Source organism: Crocodylus porosus, unplaced genomic scaffold, assembly GCF_001723895.1.
Source record: "Crocodylus porosus isolate Cpor-Errol unplaced genomic scaffold, CroPor_comp1, whole genome shotgun sequence".
Lineage (NCBI taxonomy): Eukaryota > Metazoa > Chordata > Crocodylia > Crocodylidae > Crocodylus > Crocodylus porosus.
The window spans coordinates 37,711,255-37,733,183 of record NW_017728910.1 but is presented as its reverse complement, the minus strand read 5'-3'; the positions used below and the strand labels follow the sequence as shown (position 1 = coordinate 37,733,183).

General features: G+C 42.8%; 1 protein-coding gene across 4 annotated transcripts in view; it reads right to left on the bottom strand.

Moving 5' to 3' along the window:
* Positions 1-5,146: 5,146 nt before the first annotated feature.
* Positions 5,147-21,929, bottom strand: part of FAM124B (family with sequence similarity 124 member B) — a 31,491-nt gene continuing 14,708 nt past the window's right edge. For 3 of the 4 annotated variants that reach the window (XM_019533062.1, XM_019533064.1, XM_019533063.1), the window contains 2 exons: positions 10,791-11,533; positions 5,147-7,216 (listed from right to left, as the gene is read on the bottom strand). In XM_019533062.1, the coding sequence (XP_019388607.1) occupies positions 6,593-7,216; positions 10,791-11,522 (1,356 nt within the window). In that variant the 5' untranslated portion in view covers positions 11,523-11,533 and the 3' untranslated portion in view covers positions 5,147-6,592. Of the gene's footprint in view, positions 7,217-10,790; positions 11,534-12,031; positions 12,691-21,929 lie in introns of those variants that run through there. The other variant, XM_019533061.1, reaches the window with a different exon arrangement.

Here is a 21,929-nt window from a genome sequence, read left to right as displayed (position 1 = left end):
AAATTGAACAGGTCTGAGCCTGTGCTTAATTCAGTCCTTATATAATTCGGCATCGAGCTCACACAGCGGGAGGCAGTGGAAGTGAGTGGGAATGTAGGACCTGCACCAATGTCCCAGGGCCAGCGCTGGCGGGGTGGTATGAGCGCAGGGCATGGGCTGGCAGGATCTGTGGAATCGGGCTGGACTGCACCAGCAGGGAGAAGAGGGAGCTGACCCAGCTCCATAGAGCTAATGCCAGCAGGAACGAGGTGCTCCTGCTGCCCTGGTCCGGGCCCTGCTGGCACCAGTGCAGGCCCTGGGACACTGGCATAGGCCCCGCAGTCCCACCTGGCTGCTGCTGGGTCCCATTTTTCCCCCACACTGAGCACCAACTCATTCTCCATGGGTGAGTGAGAGGCATGGGGGTTGGGGCGGCGCATTGCTCTCCACCTGGGGGCACTGTGAGTGAGCGGGCATGTGGGAGCAAGCACAGGGCGGGACTCAGAGCAGGGCAGCCAGCAAGGGTTTTATGGAGGCAGGTCAGCTCCCCCCTCTGCCTGCTGGTGCAGCCCAGCCCGGCTCTATGGACCCCTGCCAGCCCACGCCCCACACTCTTACCACCCCACTCTGGGCCCCACCAGCACTGGTCCTGGGACATTAGTGCAGGCCCCATGCTCCTGCTTGCTTCCACTCACTTCCCTGTCACTTTCCTGCCCACCTGCCAACCACTTTGCACAACATGGCTTCCATATTGACATCCATACACACATCCGTATGTCCCCACAAATCCCCATATGCAATCACTTCTGCATATATACCACAAACGCACACAACTCAGGACAAAAATATATATTTGTAATTAAATTAAAATATATTATTATGTATGTTTGATTTTTAGAATATAATTCCCCTCCTCCCCCATGATGGCAAACCTCTTCCCCAAAGATGTACTTCCAGGGGCAAGGGGAGGGACTTCTGGTGGCAAAGGTCAGAGGTTAGAGGTTGGACTTCCAGTCCCAAGATGGCAACGAGGGGCAGGGCACCTGTCAAAGGCAGGGCTACCTATGTGGCCCTCAACAGCTTGCCAAAACTCGGTAAGTGACCCACTGCCTGAAATAATTGCTCACCCGTGTATTCACTAGAGCAATAGATCCAAAGCTCTGGATACTTGGGATTCAAACTCACTTATTCATGGTATTTCTTTAACTAAGTTCTAAAGCACCTAACAAACAGCACCAGTACAGTGTGTTGTGGAGTGTAGAGTTTCACCCAACTGATGTACGGCTTCTGTGGGAAGGAGGGACTTGCCGAGGCAAAAAACCCTAATAAAACCCTCCCTCCTTTGAGAAGTGCCTGGGAGATGAAAGGTCCCCACTGGAGAGAGACAACCTTGTGGGTGAATATGTTGTTCTGACCTAGGACATGACCCCATTGCACACAGGTAAGGCTTTTGCACACCTGCCTGGGAAGCACCAAAGGCAACATCAAGATTCCAAGATCACAGAAGCTAAGGACAAACTATTGTAACACCACAGAGAAAAAGCTATCTCCTACTATGCAGACCACATATAAGTGCTCAGAACAGCTCCTAGAAATACCCATTACTACTTCATCCCTGGAGCTGTGAGTAGTTTCTCAGGAACCAGCACCATTAAAAACATACTACCTAGCAGGAGGCTCGTATTGATCATAATCAAAGTGTCAGCCCATTTGATTATTCTTATAAAGGTGTATTTAAAGGCTTTTCATCCTCAAAATAATTGATATTTTGTGCAATTATCCAGTGATTATAATGTCTCAGACACCACTGGAGCTTTCCTTTTAGATGCATGTAGCTGAACTCTGTAATCTCTTTAAGGAGACCCTATTAACCCCAATTCTCAGTTACCTGAATTACTCATGTTCCTGTATTTGGAGCCGGGAGCAGAGAGAACTGTAAGTGCTCTGAAGACATTTGTACACTCAGATTCTGGGGAAATCCAGGATGTACTCAGCCCCTGGTTTCAATCAGAGCAACCTCTGGACTGTTCTGCCTTACAGTCTGTTTCCCATGGGTGACTAAAGGAACTGAGAAGCAGAGAACAACTGTAACATGATCCACTTCACCCACCGCCGCCCACATGCTAGACACATCTTGAAGGAGAACAGCACTAGTGTTTTGACATATCTACTCACTGCGTGTGCTGCCAGGCCTGAGTGTTTTTCAGGCACTTGTGGAGACAGAGGCCTTTCCACCCTTTCCCTGCCCCATGGCTTAGAATATTCAAGGGTGAAGAGATTTAGCTATTTAGCAGGCTGTAATGCAGGTGCGGGCAATAATTTTGGGCAGGGGGATGCTTACCGAGTTTTGGTAAGCTGTCAAGGGCCACATGGGTAGCCCCGCCCCTTGACAGGTGCCCCACCCCCTGGTCACCATCTTGGGACTGGAAGTCCTGCCCCTAACCTCTGACCTTCACTACTGGAAGTCCCTCCCCTTGCCCCTGGAAGTACTCCTTTGGGGAAGAGGGTTTGCCATCTTAGGTGGGGAAAAAATTACATCTTAAAATCAAACACCCATAATAATATATTTTAATTTAATGAAACATATATATTTCTGTCCTGATTTGTGTGCGTTCATGGTGTATTGGTCCTAGTCCATTACTGAAGTCACTAACCACACTTTTCCAAAGATAAACCAGATGGTAGATAAAAACCTCAGCTTCAAAGCTACCTGAACTCATTCTCATGTATCTCTTCTTGTGCTCTTTCCCACTTTCTCCTCCTAGTGCTCCTCTCTATGTAGACATCAAACCTTCCTAAAGAGCCTGATAAATGCTCTTCTCATTCAACAGATGTTGCCAAATGAAGTGGATCAGCTATGCTGGGATGTGTTCTGGCACAGCTGATCTGCTTCATTGGGAAAAATATACATCCCTGTCCCGTTATCCTAACCCATTGATCTGGTTTGACAACAGGTGTTGGGTTTCCTGCTCACAGTGATGTGCCTCTGGGAACCTCTGGGGCAGAGAAAACTGGCTCTGGTGGTCTTAGCCCCACCACCGCACTGGAATGTCAATGCACGCCTGTGGCATCCCAGACAAGGGAACCTGGCAGGTGCTGCCAGGGCTTTAGGGGCTTGATCCTGAATGGCCCAGGAATCCCTGGCAGCACCTGCCTGAAGTGAGTGGAGATTGTGAGCAACTCTAGGATGCCTGTGCTCTCCCGCCTTAAAGCAAACTGATGCAGGCCACAAAATAGTAGCACAAAATCGTATCACCTGTCACAGATTTTGAGCTTTTGCAATGCAACGAGAGGTATGGATGTGTTTTTTTTGGTTTTGCTGCCAACTTTTTTTTTTTAATTAAAAAAATGCTTTTATGGTGACACAAAGAGGATATCTTCATATACCCTTAGTTTTGCACCATCTTTCATCCTTCAAATCATAGGGAGAAACGGACCTCAAGGGTCATCTAGTCCAGCATTTCTCAACCTGTGGGTTGCAAGAATATATGAAAGGGCTGCGAGAAAACTTTAAAAATAGATCAACAAACTTTTTAAATGGTTTATCCTTTAAAGGAGAAAAATGTGGAAAACTGTGGCTTTTCTCTTGCAGGCTGGCAGAGTTCCAGCCTGCGAGGGGCTGTTTGGGGCTACTTAGGACCCCTCATGCCCCACACACACCCACCCCCTGCCCCACACACTGGGAGTGAGGGGCACTGGGTCGGGACTGGCCATTGATGTGTATAAATGGGTCCTGGTACAAAAAAGGTTGAGAACTACTGATCTAGTCTCACCTGTTGCAAGCAATCAGAAGCTCTTGTTAGACAGTCCATTCTCCATGTCCTGGAGTCACCATCTTCACTCAGGCCCTTCAGGCCCAATTTGTCTAATGTAAATCAGCAATACCTTGACTGACTTCAAAAGTCACACTTGTGTAATGCTGAATTGAGGGGGAATCAGGCCATGAAATCTGTCCTTAAAACCCACATATTCCATAAATCCATTCCCTATGGGATTTTTTTCCTCTAGTAATTCCTTTTCACCCACAGAATCTTCCCTGAACTACTACCTTTGGTTTAGTATTGGTTTTGCTGCTTTATAGTAGAATGTTTCTGAAGGTTGTAAATCATCTTGTTCTTGTTTTAAGAAGCACTGGGCAAATTTATAGCACATTACACAAGCTGGGGTGGGGCAGAGGGGGAAAAAAATCAGTTTGATGTAGTAAATTGCCATATTACATTTTATTGCAAGCAATTAAAAATTCACAGAACATGGAATTGAACTTTAAAATAGAAGCAACAGTTTCATGTTTTCAGTATAAAATGGGAGATAGATCTGTAACTGTAAGCAGAACCATGCAGGATGGTTTCCTTTGTATAGGACAAAGTAAGATAAGAGTCTACTCTCAGGAGAGATGGCACAACATGGGAAAATGTGGCACATGAAAATAATGCTTGGAGCACACATTATTTTCAGTGCATTGGAATGGACCTTCCTTGCACTCACACACTTCTTCAATGGCAGCAATACTGTTCACTTGATGCCATCTTGGCCATGTCAGGCCTGATCCAGAGAAGGCGCTGCAAACCCACAGGTCCCAGTAATTTGAGGGAGAGGTGGAAATTTAACACCTCTCAAAACTCAGCACTTTAACCCTATAAAGAAAAAATACAAAGAAACAAGGTAATTACAGTCTAATATATGAACTGCCTTGTCTTGTTTCATTTCACTAAAATGAAAGACTGTGGTTCTGACAAGGAGCTGACCAGCTGAGACAGAGGATGCTGTTATCGCAGTTCCTTTTCAGAGAAGACTCACACTTTAAGGTCTAAAGGTAAGCACCCTCTGTAATTGTATTCAACGGACAGTAATGGGAAATGGTGGAGGGAAGGAATTAGATTTCTCCAAGCAAAACCTCCAGCATCCACAATGTCCTTGGCTATTTGAACTGCACTGTTCTCAAAGGAAACTTAGTTCACTTCAGTTACAAATGGGAAACTTAGCTCTCACACCTCTGCTTGGGATGCATGTATACTTTTTTATCTGGCTAATGTACAAAACCATAACATTGTCCACTCTTACTAGAGGCAGACTGTCACCTCACAGGAGCAATAAGAATGTAATACTGTTATAAGCAGGGCCCTATTTCTTCACAGCAAGCAGTGCTTTCATTTTGGGGACCATTATTGGGTCTCTGGACATTCAAGTATAACATAAGCCCTTAACAAGACCTAAAATGAGCTGAGGTTGCCTAGGCTTACAGACAGGGCAAAGAAATAAAAAGGCAAAGGAAAGCATGTAGCTGTGAGCCAGTCACTGCATAGGCTCCCTTGGTTAAATGTAAAGTGCAGCACTGTCCTCTCCATCTCTACTCTGTACCTCTTCAGTACAAGCAAGGGTGAGAAACCGAAACCTATCTATTCTACTATACATCAATGATAGTCAATCAGTCAGTGGGGCAGGTGCTTTCAAAAAGGTACTGTCTCCTTAATCTTGACTCTATGTGTACAGTCTTTTAGCACTGTTAACTTGTGGCTGGTTTTGTAGGTTAAAAGAGCTCCTCACATTTTACTTTGCCCTTCATAGTTTGACACCTCAATTGCATCCTCTCTCACATATCTCCCTTCTAGTTTATGGAATCCAACTGTATTTAGGTAGGCGGACTTTTTGAGCAAGTTTGGATATATTTAGACACGTGCTTTATTTTACATGACTTTTTTTTTTTCTGAAATGTTTATCCTTTACTATTCTGGCAGCTTCCTCTGGATTTATAGCTCTTGCTTCTTTTGTATCCTGTACTTTAAAATCCTCTTAGGATTTCCACCCTGCTGATAACTGTGCAGAGGTCTAACAAAGACTGTGCAAACTGTTCTTGTTTTTATTGTTAACTACTCTGGGGGTGGGGGAGAGAATGTGCTGATTAGGGAGAAAACATAGTTAAAGCTATTGATTTGAAGTGCTTTTATATGGTGTCGGCATGGGTAGAAGGTCTCTGTAGACAGCTTTTTTTCAAATATTTGAAAAGGAGCTGTGGGTGAGAGAGAGACTTTTGTGCATGATTTAGTGTTTTACTTGCATATAATTGATCACACTCATAGCATTCAAGTCTGAATGACAAGGGAAATGAGAAGAAACCAAGGGGTAGAAGGGTGTTGCAAGATTCGTCAGGTGTTGTGACTATTAATCCTCTTATGCAAGCTACAACACTGACATCTTAAGAGGCACAATTATTCTGCCATCTACTGGCTGCGACTCACAGAGACAGAAGACTCAAATATAACATATGCTAGGACACATTAACATTTAAACACAGTAATAAAATTCACATGGCTTATTCCCATTCATTGCACAATAACCCTCCTATATAGTCTGCACTAAGAATAAGCAGTTTTGGTAACTGCAGCATTATATTTCTTTGATTTCGATCTCAGCTCCCTTAATATCACTTTTTGCAAACAAATATCACTCCCATGCCATAGAATGCCACTAAAGTCTCTTTTCAGAATACAAAAAGGTAGTTTAGGCACCTGGGGTATCTGAGGAAGCAGAGAGTGACACAGCTTGCTGGATACTTTCTTTCCATTTCCAAAAGAAAGCATTTAGCAGTCAGGCTATCAGGCACACATGGTTCAAGTCATATAAAGAATTCTTCTTCCTCTTCATTTCCATTGCTTTGGTTTGCCCTTGAGAGCCTCCCATGCAAGTTTGAAGGTTGCGGTCCTGCTGCATGGTTTCTTTTGGCAGAGAATAATGACCGACGGGTTCTCTCCTCAGAGGAGCTGGCAGCACCTAATGGACAGTTTGCAGCTCGTGGTTGAAGAAGGCTGCCCTGCAAGTCCCTTGAAAACCAACTCAGAGGGGAGAGGCTGCATTCAGAATTGACTACAGTAAATCCTGTATCCACATTCATCTCTGCTGCTTGCCTTTGAAACCAATTTTCGCGGCAGGAAATTTTTAGTCTTGTGCCCAAGTTTACATGGGATGAGGCAGCTTCCTGCTGTACAGTAACTGGTGGACTGCTGGAGTGGGATGAAGAGCAGGAATGACTTTGGGGGGTGCTGCTGGAGTTCTCACATGCAAAACTTTCCCTCTGTTCAGATTTGGTCTTGTACTTCATGGTTCTGACCCTCTGCCTCCTGTGCTCCAGATTCACTCTCCAGTCTGGGGTGGAATTAGATAGAGTCTTTTCACCCCCTGCATGGTTGTGCTGACTGGAAAGCACAACATCTTTTTCATTGTGCTTTGAGTGGCCCTGAACCTGTTAAAAAAAGGTTAAAGGAACAGAGTGAAATCATCATTTTAGCAGTCAGAAAGTGACCACATCCTCATCTGCTGTTCCCTCTGGTGAAATCTTCTATGAAGAAATGATTATGGGTTCGAGTGTGATCTTTTGCAGTTACACAAATTAAACATGGAGACTAAAGAACTTATTGATCAATTAATTCCAATGAACTGTTTCCATTAACAAATTGTTTTAATTTGCTTCTGCATACAGCTTACAAGTTTTGTTGTTTTGAAAAATTAAAAAAATATGTTACATATGACCTGTGGCTTGTGGTCTCAGACTGATCTCTGCTGGAAAGTCCTGCAATAAAATAAGAAGTATAATAAAAAGCCTTTCACAATTTCTTCTAATCACAATCTTTTTCTAATTCTGCATTTCTGACTCCCTACCACAGGGGTGGGGCCCAGGATCATGATTTGCTTTATTTATTATCATGATCTTGGGCTCCCCCTGCACCAGCAAGCAGAACGGATGGCAAGACAGGAAGCAGCTATAATATGTTTACACATATTTTGTGGAATAGCTTTGTACACATTAACTGGTTAATCATGCCTTAAGTGTAATCCGTAGATGGTGCCTGAGTCAAGAGTTTGCAGAATCAAGCTCTAAGTTACCGGTAACCAAGCAACTTAACATATGTCTCTGGCATTGCCCCTTCTTCAGATGCTTGTGTTCCATTCTGATGTCACCTTTGCCCCTGCTAAGTGTAGATACATTTCTTATGGCAATATTTTTAATGGACTAATTATGTAGTTGGGATACTACATAGCTGATACAAATCCCTGCTGTCAAATAATTTCTCCACCATCACAGCTATATCACTCTTCCTCGTAGTAGGAATAAAAAATGAGTGCTAAATTCAATGGAAACTGTGGTATGTTCTATATGTAATCTGTTATTTAGACATATACCCTTGTGCTGGAACAGAGATGGCCACAAATGCATACATAGCAATCCTTTCTTGCTGGAATCACAGGACAACGGATTTTGGGAAACTGGAAATGTTCAGTTCCCAGAGAGCAACTTACTTCCTCGAGAACTGAATCTCAACGGAGAAAAAACTCCTGGACTGCATTCCTCTCTCTCCCCCTACCCAAACTGCTGGTACACAGAAGCTGGCATAACCAAGTGTTCTACCACCATGGTACAATGTCTTCTTGAAACTGAAAACTCACTTACACACCAAGAAAAAAACTTGACAATCCATCTATCAGCACCACCTGGTGGTAACATCTTCCAGAACAGAAAAATGCTGAATACTATAAGTACTGTAGGCATTTAAGATGAAGTCAAGGGGTGCTGTGAACCTTTGACTACCATCAACTTCACTGGCAATTGAGAGCCTCAAGCAGTTCACAGGCAAAGGACTTTCATGTGCCACTCAAAGCAGAAATACACACAAAACATCTCCCTCTCCCTCATGTTCAAAGCAGCTCCTGACAAGGCAATAATGTGGCACAGTGTAAAAAAACATTCTTGTAAGCCTGCATACCGGGAATTTAAATGCATCTGTCAAAGCAGAGTGCTAGTTGCACCAGGTGGGTGGCAAACTAATTTCCACAATGATGTAAAGAAGCAAGTGCATAAAAGCAAACACTACACAGAAAGATCAGTGCAGAAATCAGCTATGCAGACTGAATAGGAAGATATATAGAAAGTGTTCTCTGGAAGGAAGAGAAAGAAGAAAAAAAAATCATGAGTGAAAGAGGAATCATCTAGTAAATGAGAGAAAAATTAAGAATCCATAGGGGTGGTAATTTACAAATGCACAGAAGTGGTAAATTATTTAAATAACTTATATTATGTGGCACACACATAAAAGTATGACATACTGAATGAAGATTATATTGGAAATAAAATATTTAAATGCAAAATCTGATTTAATTAAGATTTATAGAAATAATTAAAGTGCAAACCCCTTCCTTAATAAGAAATATAGATTGTTTCACTGTAACATGTTAATTTTCAAAAAAAAAATCAACTGAACTATAACCTAATTTATTTTTTTTAGAAAAAGGGAAATTCTCTCTCAGATTAGCATTTCAAAAATGTTAATTAGATCTATTCAAAAGGCACATTGCAAGTGCTGGCCCTGCTTCTGTAGCTCTTAATCTTCATTTTAAGGCTATTATTACTCATTATCACAGCTCCTCTGTGACAGGTGCTACACTGCCATTTAGTAAATGGCTGCCACTATCCCTACTATAAATAGCTTACAGTTTCAAAAAGAGTGGCCTAACTACTTAACCCTTCTGACTGCAAACCATAATCTTGGCACAGCTGAGAGCTGGAGAATATACAAGAGATGTTCATGTCCCTGAGCCTGAGGCAATGAACTGCCAACAGCACCTCTGTTTTGGGAGCTGCATTTAAATTGCCTGTGAGATGCCTATGGCTCTCAAGCTTTGACCTGGCCGCAGCTAATTTAAATGATGCCAAGTATGATTCTTCTCCTCATGTTGAGATAAATCAGGAAGGTGATGGAATTAAGGCAAGAGGAATTAGGCCCAATGAATTCATTTACTATTTGTAGTTATACGGTGTGCCTTCCAGCTGGTTCCAGATTGCTCACTATAACCCCTCACAAGGCAATCAGCATTAAAAAGGGCTGGACTTTCAACCTTCCTGGCAGCATTTCCCCCTCTAATCATGGTGATAAACCAGGAGAGCTGTAGCGAGCATTAATTAGGTGAGCCTATGATGACAGCTCTAATTCACATAAATGATCCATATATATTGACTCTAGGATTTGCCACCAAGCCATAGCAGCCAAAGTTATTTAAGGATTTTGTATCTTAGACCCTCAGTAAGACTCCCTTAGACCTACCTGCATTCTTGTTTAGACTTTCTTACAACCTTGCCTGGAGTAAATCATGCCAGTTCATCTCCCCTTACTCCCAGAGAGGCAAGTGACCCTAAGCAAGCACGAGTGTAAGGGGGTCTAAATTATTTACAGAAATTATTGGACATTATGGAGTCAAATAACATAGGTGAAAGTAGTAAGTAGAAAAGAGGTACTTTACCTGGAATAAATTATTCACTATGCTGCATTTACTCAGCACAACTGCACTAAGACCCACTAAAGTTTTCACATAAAATAATGCAGTGTGTGCTGTAGTAACACTTCAAAATAATCTTTCTCCCCTCCAGGTGGCACCCAATAACACAGCTAGAAATCAGCTTCAGAAAGCATTTACAATACAAAACCCTGAAGAAATAATTCAGGCAGTTATGGTAATTTGACTTGAAGTGAAACTTCATCTATGAACCAAAGGTATCTGTACTCACATATCAAGTTATCATTAACAAGCCTAACTTTGTGTTGTTATATCATTGTAAGTTATGGTGTAATATAAAAGGATTGCTAAATATTTTTTAGAATTTTTTACATTTCTGTTAGTAGGAATGGCATCCAGACAACAGAATAGGCATTTACAGAAGTTGTCATACTTTTGAAGTGATAACCCAACAAGAACTAAATTCCACTCTGGAACTGTATTCTTGTCCCTTTCCCTCTCTGACTGAAAGAGGGCACACACAACATTACCTGAAGCAGGATTTTGTTTCCTTCATAGTCCTGAGTTTGCCATCTGGTGCTGCTGATAGGAATACATGGATGAGGCAAAAGAGGGACTAGCTGTCCTATTTCTTGCACCTTGAATTGCAGAACTGAAGATTCTTTCAGCTCAACAGATATCCCAATAGGCAGCTGCTTTAGACAGAGCTGAACAGCAGTGTGTTTTGTTGTGTAAAGGGCAAAGACACAAAAGTTACGCTTCTGCATTGTTGCTTCCTTCTGCAGGATCATCTCATATAATCTTACTGCATCTTCATAGTTATCAAAGCTACAGTACAGGGTAACACGCAGAATTTCAGTGCCATAATGAACTTGCCTGACACCCCACACAGGCATGTGGTCATCCAGACCATAGAAGTCCTGATTAGCTGGTGCATAGGGGTAAAGTTTTCCATTAGTATTTTGTGTGTGATAATACTGCCATGGTGGGTGCTGAAAGAAATCATGGACCCGAAAAATCCGTTCTTCACCGAAGGACTCATGGAGGAAAAGGAGAACAGATATCCCTGGAAATCCAGAGGTTTTCTTGCGATATTTCTCATAATATTTCATTGGAGTAACACGCTCTGATACAAGGAAAAGGCGGACATCAGGGCAGATCCATTCCAAAAGCTGATCAAGGGTTTGCTGCAAAAACAATGAATGTCCTGAGTTGGCAAGGAGATGCACTGTCATCACCATAGGGTCTGCACTTTCATCCATTGCAAAACTGCCTTGAAAATAAAAATAAAGGCAAATTAGTGCTTTAATTTCTCTGGAAAGAGGCGATGTTCCTAATGCAGGTAATCATAAACAACTGTATTTTTCATTTCTCTACTGCTTTCCATTTACAATCACAAAGTCCTTAGTAAGCTTCACAACTGCATGCAACTCGTATGTTCAATTTGCAGGGTGGGGGGTGGGGAGCAGAGGGGAAGAAAACAAACAAACTACAGGAAGACACAGAGAAATAAAATGACCTGTCCAACATAATAACGATGTAAAATGGTAGTGTTAGGAATATGTCTCTTATTTGCTAAAATCCAGTTTGGAATTTTAATCCATGTCTGTGTATGAGACCACCTGCCTTTTCCAAAAAACCCTCCCAGCTCTAACATTTTTTTTAATAGTACGGATACGATAAAGTGAAGATCAAGAACACTTAAAAAAAACCAAGCAAGCAAAGTATTTATTCTTGCATATGTTAATAATTTTTTTAAAAATATACTTGCCAGCTGATCAGAGAAGCACAAATTCTGGGATCCAGCAGAACCGTGACAATGTACGTCACTGGATAGAGTTACTGCTGCTGTACAAATGCCATGTGGCACTTGAGTTTTAAAGCCTCAGCATATTTTGCTTTGTTAGTCAGCATGCCAATGTTTGTGTGTGATCTAAAAGCTTGTGATCTTTGTGAGTAACACCCTTCTGGAGTGCACAGATAATCCATTCTTTAAAAACAAGGAAAGGAAATAGGCTAAGAAAAGAAAAACAAATGTGAACTACAGAGATAACAATTAGGGCAGATAGGAATCAATCTAAGGAAAGACAAGAGTGTAGGGAAATCCCTTGACTCCTAATTTTTCCATTGTAGCATTTTACTCAGGGTCGAGAGTACTGCTGTTCCATACTAATCCAAGTGTCTCAATTCTCTGTTTGTTATATACACTCCATAGTCATCTAGGCATCAGATTTTTCCCTGCCTTTTAGTGCATTTTCTTTCCTGTCTATTGCTGTGCTGTATTTGGAAAACCTGTTCCACTTATGCTGACAGGAGTCTGGATAAGTTTCCTTTTAATGGCTTTAAAATGTGGGTGGAAGGGGGGACAGGTTATGTTTAAACTTTCCCAAAATCCATCTAATCTTGAGAGGGGGAAGGGGGAACAGGTGCTGCTCAGATTGAAACATCTAGGGTGTTGACAGACATGCAGCTCCCTGCTGTAAGTCATGGTGCTTCACAGGAAGCGCCATGAGTTACACTGATTCCCTTGACCCAACAGCCGTTCGTTGGTGTGTCTGGGGCATCAGGGGATTGAACTCCAGTTCAGAGTGGCTGTGTGTCTGATGCTTCTCTCACCCCAGCCCCCCCTCCCCTGACCCCATACTGTCTTCAGGATGGGAGGGGGGAGAAGGAGGGGAAATATATAGCAAAATATATAAAAGAGGGACATTTTATATTTCTGTGATCTGGAGAAGGCTAGAAGAAGCAATATTTTCATCATCAATATTATATATCAAATTATACCAGTATGAACTGTGACAATGTAATTTATCTTTGTAACACAAGTGTAGCAAAACCACTGAAGTTTGACTTTTATTCCAGGTCAAAGTTAACTGACTTTGTACTGCTAGAGGATCATGCTGATATAACCATCAGAAGTGCACATCAGAGGCAGTAACAGAAGTGATGTTTTGTCATGCAATCAGCCCCCTGAAGCCCTTTACTACCTTGACAAAAGTAAATATTGTGCAGTATGTGGCATTTCCAGCCCTCTAGATTAATAAAGCACTCTGACTCTGAAAGAGTTTGTTATTCAAACTTTGAACCACATCCCCCTTTTCAAATTTTATAATTGGTTGAACAAAAACTCTAGGTCTGAACACACCAACATTTGGACAGTTCCATATCTATGGTTTAGCTACATCTCAATAAAAGTTTTATTCTTTTACTAATTTATAAATGCATAAATACCATATGCTTATATTCCATGGTAATATGTGCAATATAAAACAAAGGATTATTAAAGGCAGAGAGAAGATTAGATGGATTTGGGGGAAAGTTTAAACAATCTATTTGCTTAATAGGCGTGGTGACTCCATAGTAATTGCTGTGAAACAGAATAATTCCTACCCTTGGACAATCACAGGAACTAAATGGAGAAAATAAAAAATTATAGCACTTCAAGCAGTACAAGGGTTTCAAGACAGAAGCCCTTTAAAGCACTGTAAATGAATTCTAAACAACCTTCTCTTCCCCCCCCCCACCTCCCTAAAGTACATGTTTCCAGCCAAAGAAAAAATGTTTCATCAACTGTGGGTGTGTCTGCATGTAAAGTAATGCACAGAAAGGATACTGCACATTAAACAAGGTGCAGTAAATTGTAACCAGGAATGTGTATACATGTATGCCCTGTTGGGTACAGATTTGTGCCCAACAGGATCAACCTGGTTCAGGGCTGCTCCTGCCCTGCTCTTCCATGCAGCACCAGCCAGGGGGAGTGTCCCTGACTGCCAGCTCAGGGGCTAACAGGAGGCATAGGGGCTGGTCCTGATGTGCATGGGGCTGGGAGAGCTGTGCTGGTTGCAGGGGCAGCTGGCTTCCATCCCTGTCCCCATGTGCATGGGATCAGGAGAGTTGTGCTGGCTGCAGGGGTAGCTGTCTCCCACCCCATGCACATCAGGACCATCAGGACTGGAAGCCACCTGCCTCTGCTGCTGGCACAGCTCTCTTGGCCCCATGCACATGGACACTCATCCCTATGGGACCAGGGCAGGAGCCAGCTGCCCCTATAGCCAGCACAGCTCCTCCAACTTGGGGGTTTAGCCAGGCAGCAGTGGCCCCCTGGTGCCTGGGCTCACTGGGAGCAAAACTGCTCCCAGTCAGCATCTACACGTATGCTGCGCATTATCTAATGTGTCATTTATCTAGTACCTGTATGTGCTGGTACTAGCAAATAGCACATTAGATTAATTTAATTCACAGTAGCTTCAGTGCATGTATAGATGGTGACACTTTACTGCACGTTAGAATAGTCTAATAGTCTAATGTGCAGTAAAGTGTTTCATGTAGACATGCCCTATATGTTACAGTCCTGAATCTCAGTGATTTTGGATAGGGAAGAGGGACAGGACACTCAACTGACTTCCTGTGTCTCAGATCAACAGGAATTTTGCCTGGGTATTAAAGTTAAAGAAAGACCTTCAGAGTCTGGCCTCTAGCAAGAAATATAAATTCAGTTCCAATGTAAATGTTATCTGTTCTCCAAGAAGGGCTGCTGCTGTTCCAGGCATCTTAGAAGAGGCATCCACTAGTGTGACTCAAATAGAAAAGATAACTAGTGTTAGAACTACATTATGATCAGAGCTCCTATCTCTGGTGATAGTGAGGAGGATAATATAAGCCAGGGAACAATCCCCTGAGGAACAGCTCAGAGAGAAAGATTCAGAAATATGCATTTACTGCAATAACCATTAAGCCAGCATCTGAGTCACCAGCCACAACTTTGATTCCTCCCTGTCTAAGCAGCCACTCCATTCCACCTCCCCCTCTGTGGGTTCCACTTCACCCCAGTTCTGTGTCCACTACCTTTTATGCTATAGCTTCTCTGTAAACTGCTTTCCTATTAATGCTGGCAAAGGCAACTAAAAGAAAGTGGCATGGCTGTGGTCAATTTTATTTGCTGGTTTCACAAGAAGCACTATATAAGTCACATGGATGTGCTCTTCCTGTGATACTAGTAACGCTCGGGAAAATCTATTCTCTGCCTCCTTCCCAAGGAGGACCCAATCTGAAAAAGCATGAGAAGAAAACAATACAGTAGTAACCCTATATCCGGTAATTGCCACCTGTTTCCCCTTCTCTAGGCTAGCATGCACATATGGGAGTGAAAGAGCTGATGCACTTATTTGTTGGCAAACTCTTAGTTTTCATAGGTGTGAATATAGAGCTGGGATGTGCCCTAATTTCCTTGTTGAATCATATCAGCTTCTGCAAATGTATACAGCTCCCTCCCACCTTGCTCAACTCACAGCAGAAGCCTGGCTCTTTAAAAATCCCATGAATGTAAAAATGTCCTTAGGGAAAGGATTCATTCTTGAAGGCAACTTAAAAGTAGATTGTGCTAAGCAAATTTTACAACCTAGCTGCACTTCATGTGGATTAACGTGTTTAGATGGTGGGGGGTAATGGAGAGAAAAGACTTTCCACTGACTTCATTGGGAAATGAATTAGGCTTAGTATGGAGATGAACTTCAATAGCCTTATGCACTCCAGGTATTGGTCCAGAAGCAGCTGTGACCTACTTGAAGTTCCACACAACTTTTCAACAGCTGGGTCTAATTTCTCATACACAGAGGAGATGAAGCTGACCACCAAAAGAAGGCAATTTTTTTCAGCATACAATACATTTGCCAAAAATAAAGCTTTGGTCATTCTGAAACTATTTGTGAATTCATGCTGAATAATCAGGGCTGGGAAAAAAAGTTGGGTACAGTACTAGCAGTAGTGCCCCCTTCTCTCCCTCCACACCTCCCCATTCTTTTGTTTAAGAGCTCAGTGGTCATAGAACTCAACCAAGACATGAGACCCATGGTTCAACTTGACTTCTGCCTGAGGGCATTTGAATGTACACCCCTGAAGAATGCTTAGCTATTGCACTAGAGCAATCCAAGGTCAAGTGCTCCCAGTTGCTCCCGTTAATACTGATTTACCGTGTGTAGCTAAATATTCAGTAACATGGAGACAGGAACCGAGGTCTTCCAAATCTCAGGTGAGCTCAGGAGTCACTCTCATGCTTTTGCTTTCAGCCTCAGTGAATATTTACAACTCACCTTTCAGATAAAAAAGAAAACCTTTGACCACCATCTCTTCATTCCCTCCCCGCCCCAGTTCTGTGATTCTAGCTCTGTTTCCTTTCCTTTTTTTTATTAAACAAACACCCAAAATGAAACGTTTCATATCAAATAGGAAACTGTCAAACCAATTCTTTTTTTCATCAAGAAAAAGTGAGAAATATTATTTTAAATTTGAGAAGAGAATTTGTGGGGGGAAGCAGGGGTTGCTTTCACCGCCAAATAGAAAGCACAGTTATTCACAAAGCCATACTGCAAGAATCAGCAAAGATGTCTGTAGGAAACCAGAAAATGAGCTGTCCAAAAGTTCATAAGAAAATGAATTGCACTCAAAAATAAAATGGTACTATATTATCGTGACAGAGCACCTTTGGTGCCTGTCACTTTAAGGGTGGGAGCAGGGAGCTGCCGGGTGATTGATTGCAGCAGTCATTTTTCAGACTTAGGCCAGAAAGGCAGCGGTCTAGGTTGAGCAGCCAAGGAGGTAACATTGTGCTGAGCTGCTCCTTGGAGGTAAGGGTAGGAGCTACAGGGGATGGTTTGGAGGCTCCTGGTCCTGGGTATGGCTTGAAACTGCACCCAGGTGGGGCTCCTAGTGGCATGCCCCAGAAAATGCCAGGCCAGTTACCTCCCTGGTGAAAGGTGGGTAGGGGTGCTTTAAAACCTCAGCCTCCACTATATAGTGGAGAATATACAAACTATAGGGCCAGGCATGCTGAGGGAAAGGTGCCTGAGCCCCTGTGGGTATAAGACCTCAAGCCCTGGAGAAGAGGCAGTGTGGAGCCCAGGAGGGGCATAAAGGTGATGCCAAGGAGGGGTGGAGAGTGGTCCCAAGAGGGGGCAGAAAGATCCGAGTGCCCGAGAAGGGGCCAGTGGCTAGATCCAGCCTAAGTTTAGGCATGGACCGTCACTTGCAAGCTCAGTTGCCAGAGTAAGCCTGATAGCCTGAAGGCTGCTCTTGGGGAACAGGCGGAGTGGAAGAGTCCCGGTGAGAGGGGGCAGAGTGAGTGAGGCCCGGTGAAAGGAGGGAGTATGATTGAGTGAGTGGAAAAGGCCCAATATGGGGCAGAGTTTGGCTCGGCTTCTGGCTAGAGCATTTATAATCATGGATGCTATCTGCGAGGCATGGGCTAGAGTATAGGAGAGGGTTGGAGTTGTGGACATCAGCCTAGACATCAGGGGTTCAAAATGGGCAGCCTCCTGTCTAAGTACCATCTTTGTTATTTACCAACAAGGCATGGCAGAAAAACTAGGTGGGCGGCATGCCTGTAGGTAGGAGGAGGATGCTTACCCTGTCATAACTATTCACAATAAGAGTGACTATCTGGGAATATAATACAATATAGAGTCACACATTTATTTTACTTTAGGAATATACATGAGCTACTTAAATATTATGCATGTTTATACCAACAACACACCAAGCTTTATAAGGCCCATATAAACCTTCACTTTATGTTTTAGTTGAACAAATTCTTCTTCTCTTTTGTATTAAAAGGAATAGTTTGAGAGCAATTTTACAATACAGATCAGCATACAAATGCAATGGCAGGGCAGGGGGGAACCTATTTTAGTTTAGGAATGACGGGTAAAGTGAGTGCTATACAATGTAATTAATACCTCAGAGATTAAAAAAAAAAAGAGTAAGAGTGAAAAGTTTAGAAAAACTCCAACCCCAATTCAAATCCTGCACTCATGGCAATTGTCTGATGGCAGTAAAGAATTCTCACATACTGCAGTAATAGATGCAATGTTATACAAATCCAAAATAAAACATGAATTTGAGAATGGGTAAGTGACTTTAATAACGTAAACAGTTTCCTAAATTCCCTCTTCACAACAGGATAGCTAATAAATTCTCAGACCTGAGTGAACTGTGACTCAATCTTAAATATAATACTATTCAAAATAAGCATGCACAAAAGTATAGCTGTACTCGGTGTGTAGAAAAATGAACAGTTAAAGCACTTTAAAATAGTAGCAATTTACAGTAAATCTACTGTAACTGATGTATTTGTCTGCTCTAAACTAGATCATTGCATCTTTATAGTGGTTTCACTCAGGCTTCAAGTTAGAGGTTCAGCTTCACCATACTACTATAGGACTGATCAGACGAAAGTTATATTTTAACAAATCTTTTGCAGCCTCTTTACTCAGATTTATTCCAAAACACTGTGTGCTGTCATCACTTCCTGGTTATAAAAGAAAAAGCTTTAACAACAACAACAGCAACAACAACAAATTAAAATAAACTGAACAGACACAACAAATTTATACTGCCCTCTCAATTCTGATTTGTGATTTATCTCAAACATTCTTGATTACAACCAATTTAAAACGTATACCTGCTAGCTGGTGAGGACCGATTCAACATGGAGAAATTATCTTGACAACCACTGATCAATCCATTCATTCTTTGCAGTCAACTGCAAATCTGAACAACCTCAAGCTTTTTGACCAAGCTTAGCTTTGGGGGCAAACTCTGTGGCTCTGGCTGTCACCACTTTTGAGGAAGTTAAAACTATCATGATGGAAGAAACTCAAAACATACAACTTTAAATTTATTAAACACAAACATTGTTTATATTCTCTCCATTTCTTATCTATAACTGGCTAACACAAAATAGGCAAATAATAAGGTTCTGAGTGCTAAGAGGTACAGGAACAGTTTACTGTTTTCTAAGTTCCACAATGATCAATTCAGTAAAGAAATGAGAACATAATAAAGAGCAGGAAAAGGAAGTAGAAACCTCAGTCTACCACTGATTAGCTTACCTGAAGGCACTATTGAGCAGGCTGGGCCTCAAGTTGCTGGCTTTGAGTCACCACTACAAACACCCCTCAGAAACAAAGTCAGAAATTAACCAAAAGGCAGCCTTTGAAAATCAAACTTTAGCTCCTCTCACAGAGGCCCAGTGACTTGAGACTCTTTCCTTAAGAAACACTATTCTACGAGATCGACAGACAAGGTAGAGTTTCAAGACTCAGAGGAGAGATATATCCTAACACCACTTCCTTGTCAGTTAACATAAAAGACAGTTTTACGCCGACACCAAAAGACAGCTTAGGGAGTATGCAGCCCTTCAGCAGTACCATGCCCAGCCAGAGGACCAATTATGGTGGGAATGAATTTTTCTTGCTCAGTTCTCTTAAGTATAATATTTAGACATACTGAAAACAAGAAAACCAAGATAGCAGGGGTTATGCATACTTTCTCTGGAAAACAGAATGACACAGACTAATTTTAGTCAATGTTCCTCAGCACATTTGCTATTTCTTATTGAAAAAGATATGAATTTGCCTTTTGAGATTTTCAGCTGTGTAAAGAAAGATGGATATGGCCTAACATTAAAGTAGCTCAGCATGTATACTTGAATCAGAATATATATAGTCAAATTTTAGGAGCAGATATAAGTGAGTCTGTTTTAAGTTGGTGGAACATATACTCCCTCAAGGTTATAATAAGGGTTGTGGGGGAGGGAAGTTTGTCCTTAAAGAATTCCTTTGTATTCTTCCTTTCATTACCAAGTCAGGCATTTAGCAACTGGCAGTTATGGGAATGAGGGTAATGCCTTAAATTTTTGTTTACTGAACTTTATCTTAACCCCCCTCCACCTGTCCCCTAAATCATCTTGGTAAAAGGGCAACACTAGGACATCTCTCTGAGACTCATTACTGCTGATATAATGTGATTCAATATATTCAGTTTTTCTGATATTTATTTGCTATCAGAAGAGTGGAGAATAATGTAATACATGAATTTGCATTAGGAAAAAAGAGAATCATTTATACTATCTGCTTCTGGCTCCTTCAGATCTGAGAATTTAAGAGCTCTATTCTGCCCTTATTTAGTCTCCCTTCTCATCAGGCTGGATAAAACCAAGATAGATAAAGACCATTACCAGCAAAGACAACTTGTGGAAAAAATGGAAGAAAAATGGAAGGAGACTACAAATAAACATAATGCTACCAGTGAAAACCTCAATCCACTAAAACCAATAGCAAAACTGCAATTTCTTTAAAGAAACCAATTTTTCACCCCCTACTGACTAGATAGGTTCTGGACGAAGACACCCACTTTCCAGACTGAAGTCTTGGTGAGATTTCAAAGGGCTCTCTAGGGCCAGATTCAGAGCTCACTGTATTCAGTGAATTCTTTCCACTGACATCACTGAGGTTTGCTTCAAATCCATCATGAACAAGTTTCAATTTTGCACAAATAAGACTGGCCTATTCAAAAGTAGGCAGGATAACCTCAACTTATGTACTAGAGCTGTGTAGAGCATGTAATATTTGATTCAACAGCCATGTCGAATATTAAACCTGGTACCGCTTCGATTTGCCGTCTGCTTCGACTCAAGGTTGAAGCTCAAGTCAAATATTGGAGCTGCTTCGACTTCCCCATAGGCTATTATGGGGAAGGTCAAAGTAGGCTATAACTTTGGCATTTCTCGTCTGATCTTGATGAAACCTGCAGGAATGGTAGCTCCTGAGGAGCCCACAAAGCGTGCCAAGTTTCAACAAGATAAGTTCAGGGGGTGCAGAGAGACTGCACCCCAAATTCTTGAGAGAAAACCTCCTGTGACTTCTGTGTGGAAAGCCACAGGGAGTCAAAACTGCTGGCTTGCTAGCCCCTAAGGAGCCCACAAAGCCTGCCAATTTTCACGGTGATAGGTGCAGGGGTTTGGGGGAAACTGCACCTTAGGCTGCTGACAGACAAAACTCGTGCTCCAGATGGAGTGAGGAGGGCGGCATTCGCTCCGTCTGTACCTGGCACTTGGAGAGCCCCAGTAGTGGGAAGTTCACCTTGAGGAACACCAGCTGCTCCACCAGACCAGGATCCAGGCAAGTGCGGTGGGGCATTACAACATCCACAGCCATACTGAACACCTTCTCGCTTGCACACTGATCGGTGGACAGGACAGGTATACCCGGGCAACAGTGGCCAGATCCAGCCACATCGGGTTGTGGGTTGCCCAGTAGGCCAAGGGGTCACAGTCCGGGGGCTCCACAGGCTCGGCAAGATAGGCAGACACCACAGTGTGAGAGCTGCCTGCCTGATCCTGGGGTCTGATTGGTCTGGACCCCCTAATGTTTGCCATGGCCTTAGCCCATATTGGCAGTGCCTGTGGTGGAGGGGAAGACTGGCTCATGGATGGCAGGCTGGGTTCAGGCAGCGGATCCCCCTGTTCCACTTCCCTCCGCCGCTCCGCCTCCGTCACTTCCTTAATAAGCACCTCCCTCCAGCAACTTAGTGTCTCGCTGCCACATATGGTGCCCTTCACCCTTGGGTCACAGATGGCCACTAGCATATGCGCTGTGTTGGACCCCAAGGGTTCAAGCCTTTTCCTAAGGCCCTCCTTCTTGCCTGCACATCTGGTGAAAGCGGCCTGCCCCAGCCAGGAACATTGGCCCCCAGGAAGCTCTCCATTTGGCTGTGGAGCTCCTTAACTATGGGGATCACCTGGCTGAGGAAGGCATCAGCAGCACTGAGGGTCTCAGTGGCCTCAAGGAAGGGCTTGAGGACCAGCAAGATCTGGGAGATGGCATCCCACTCAG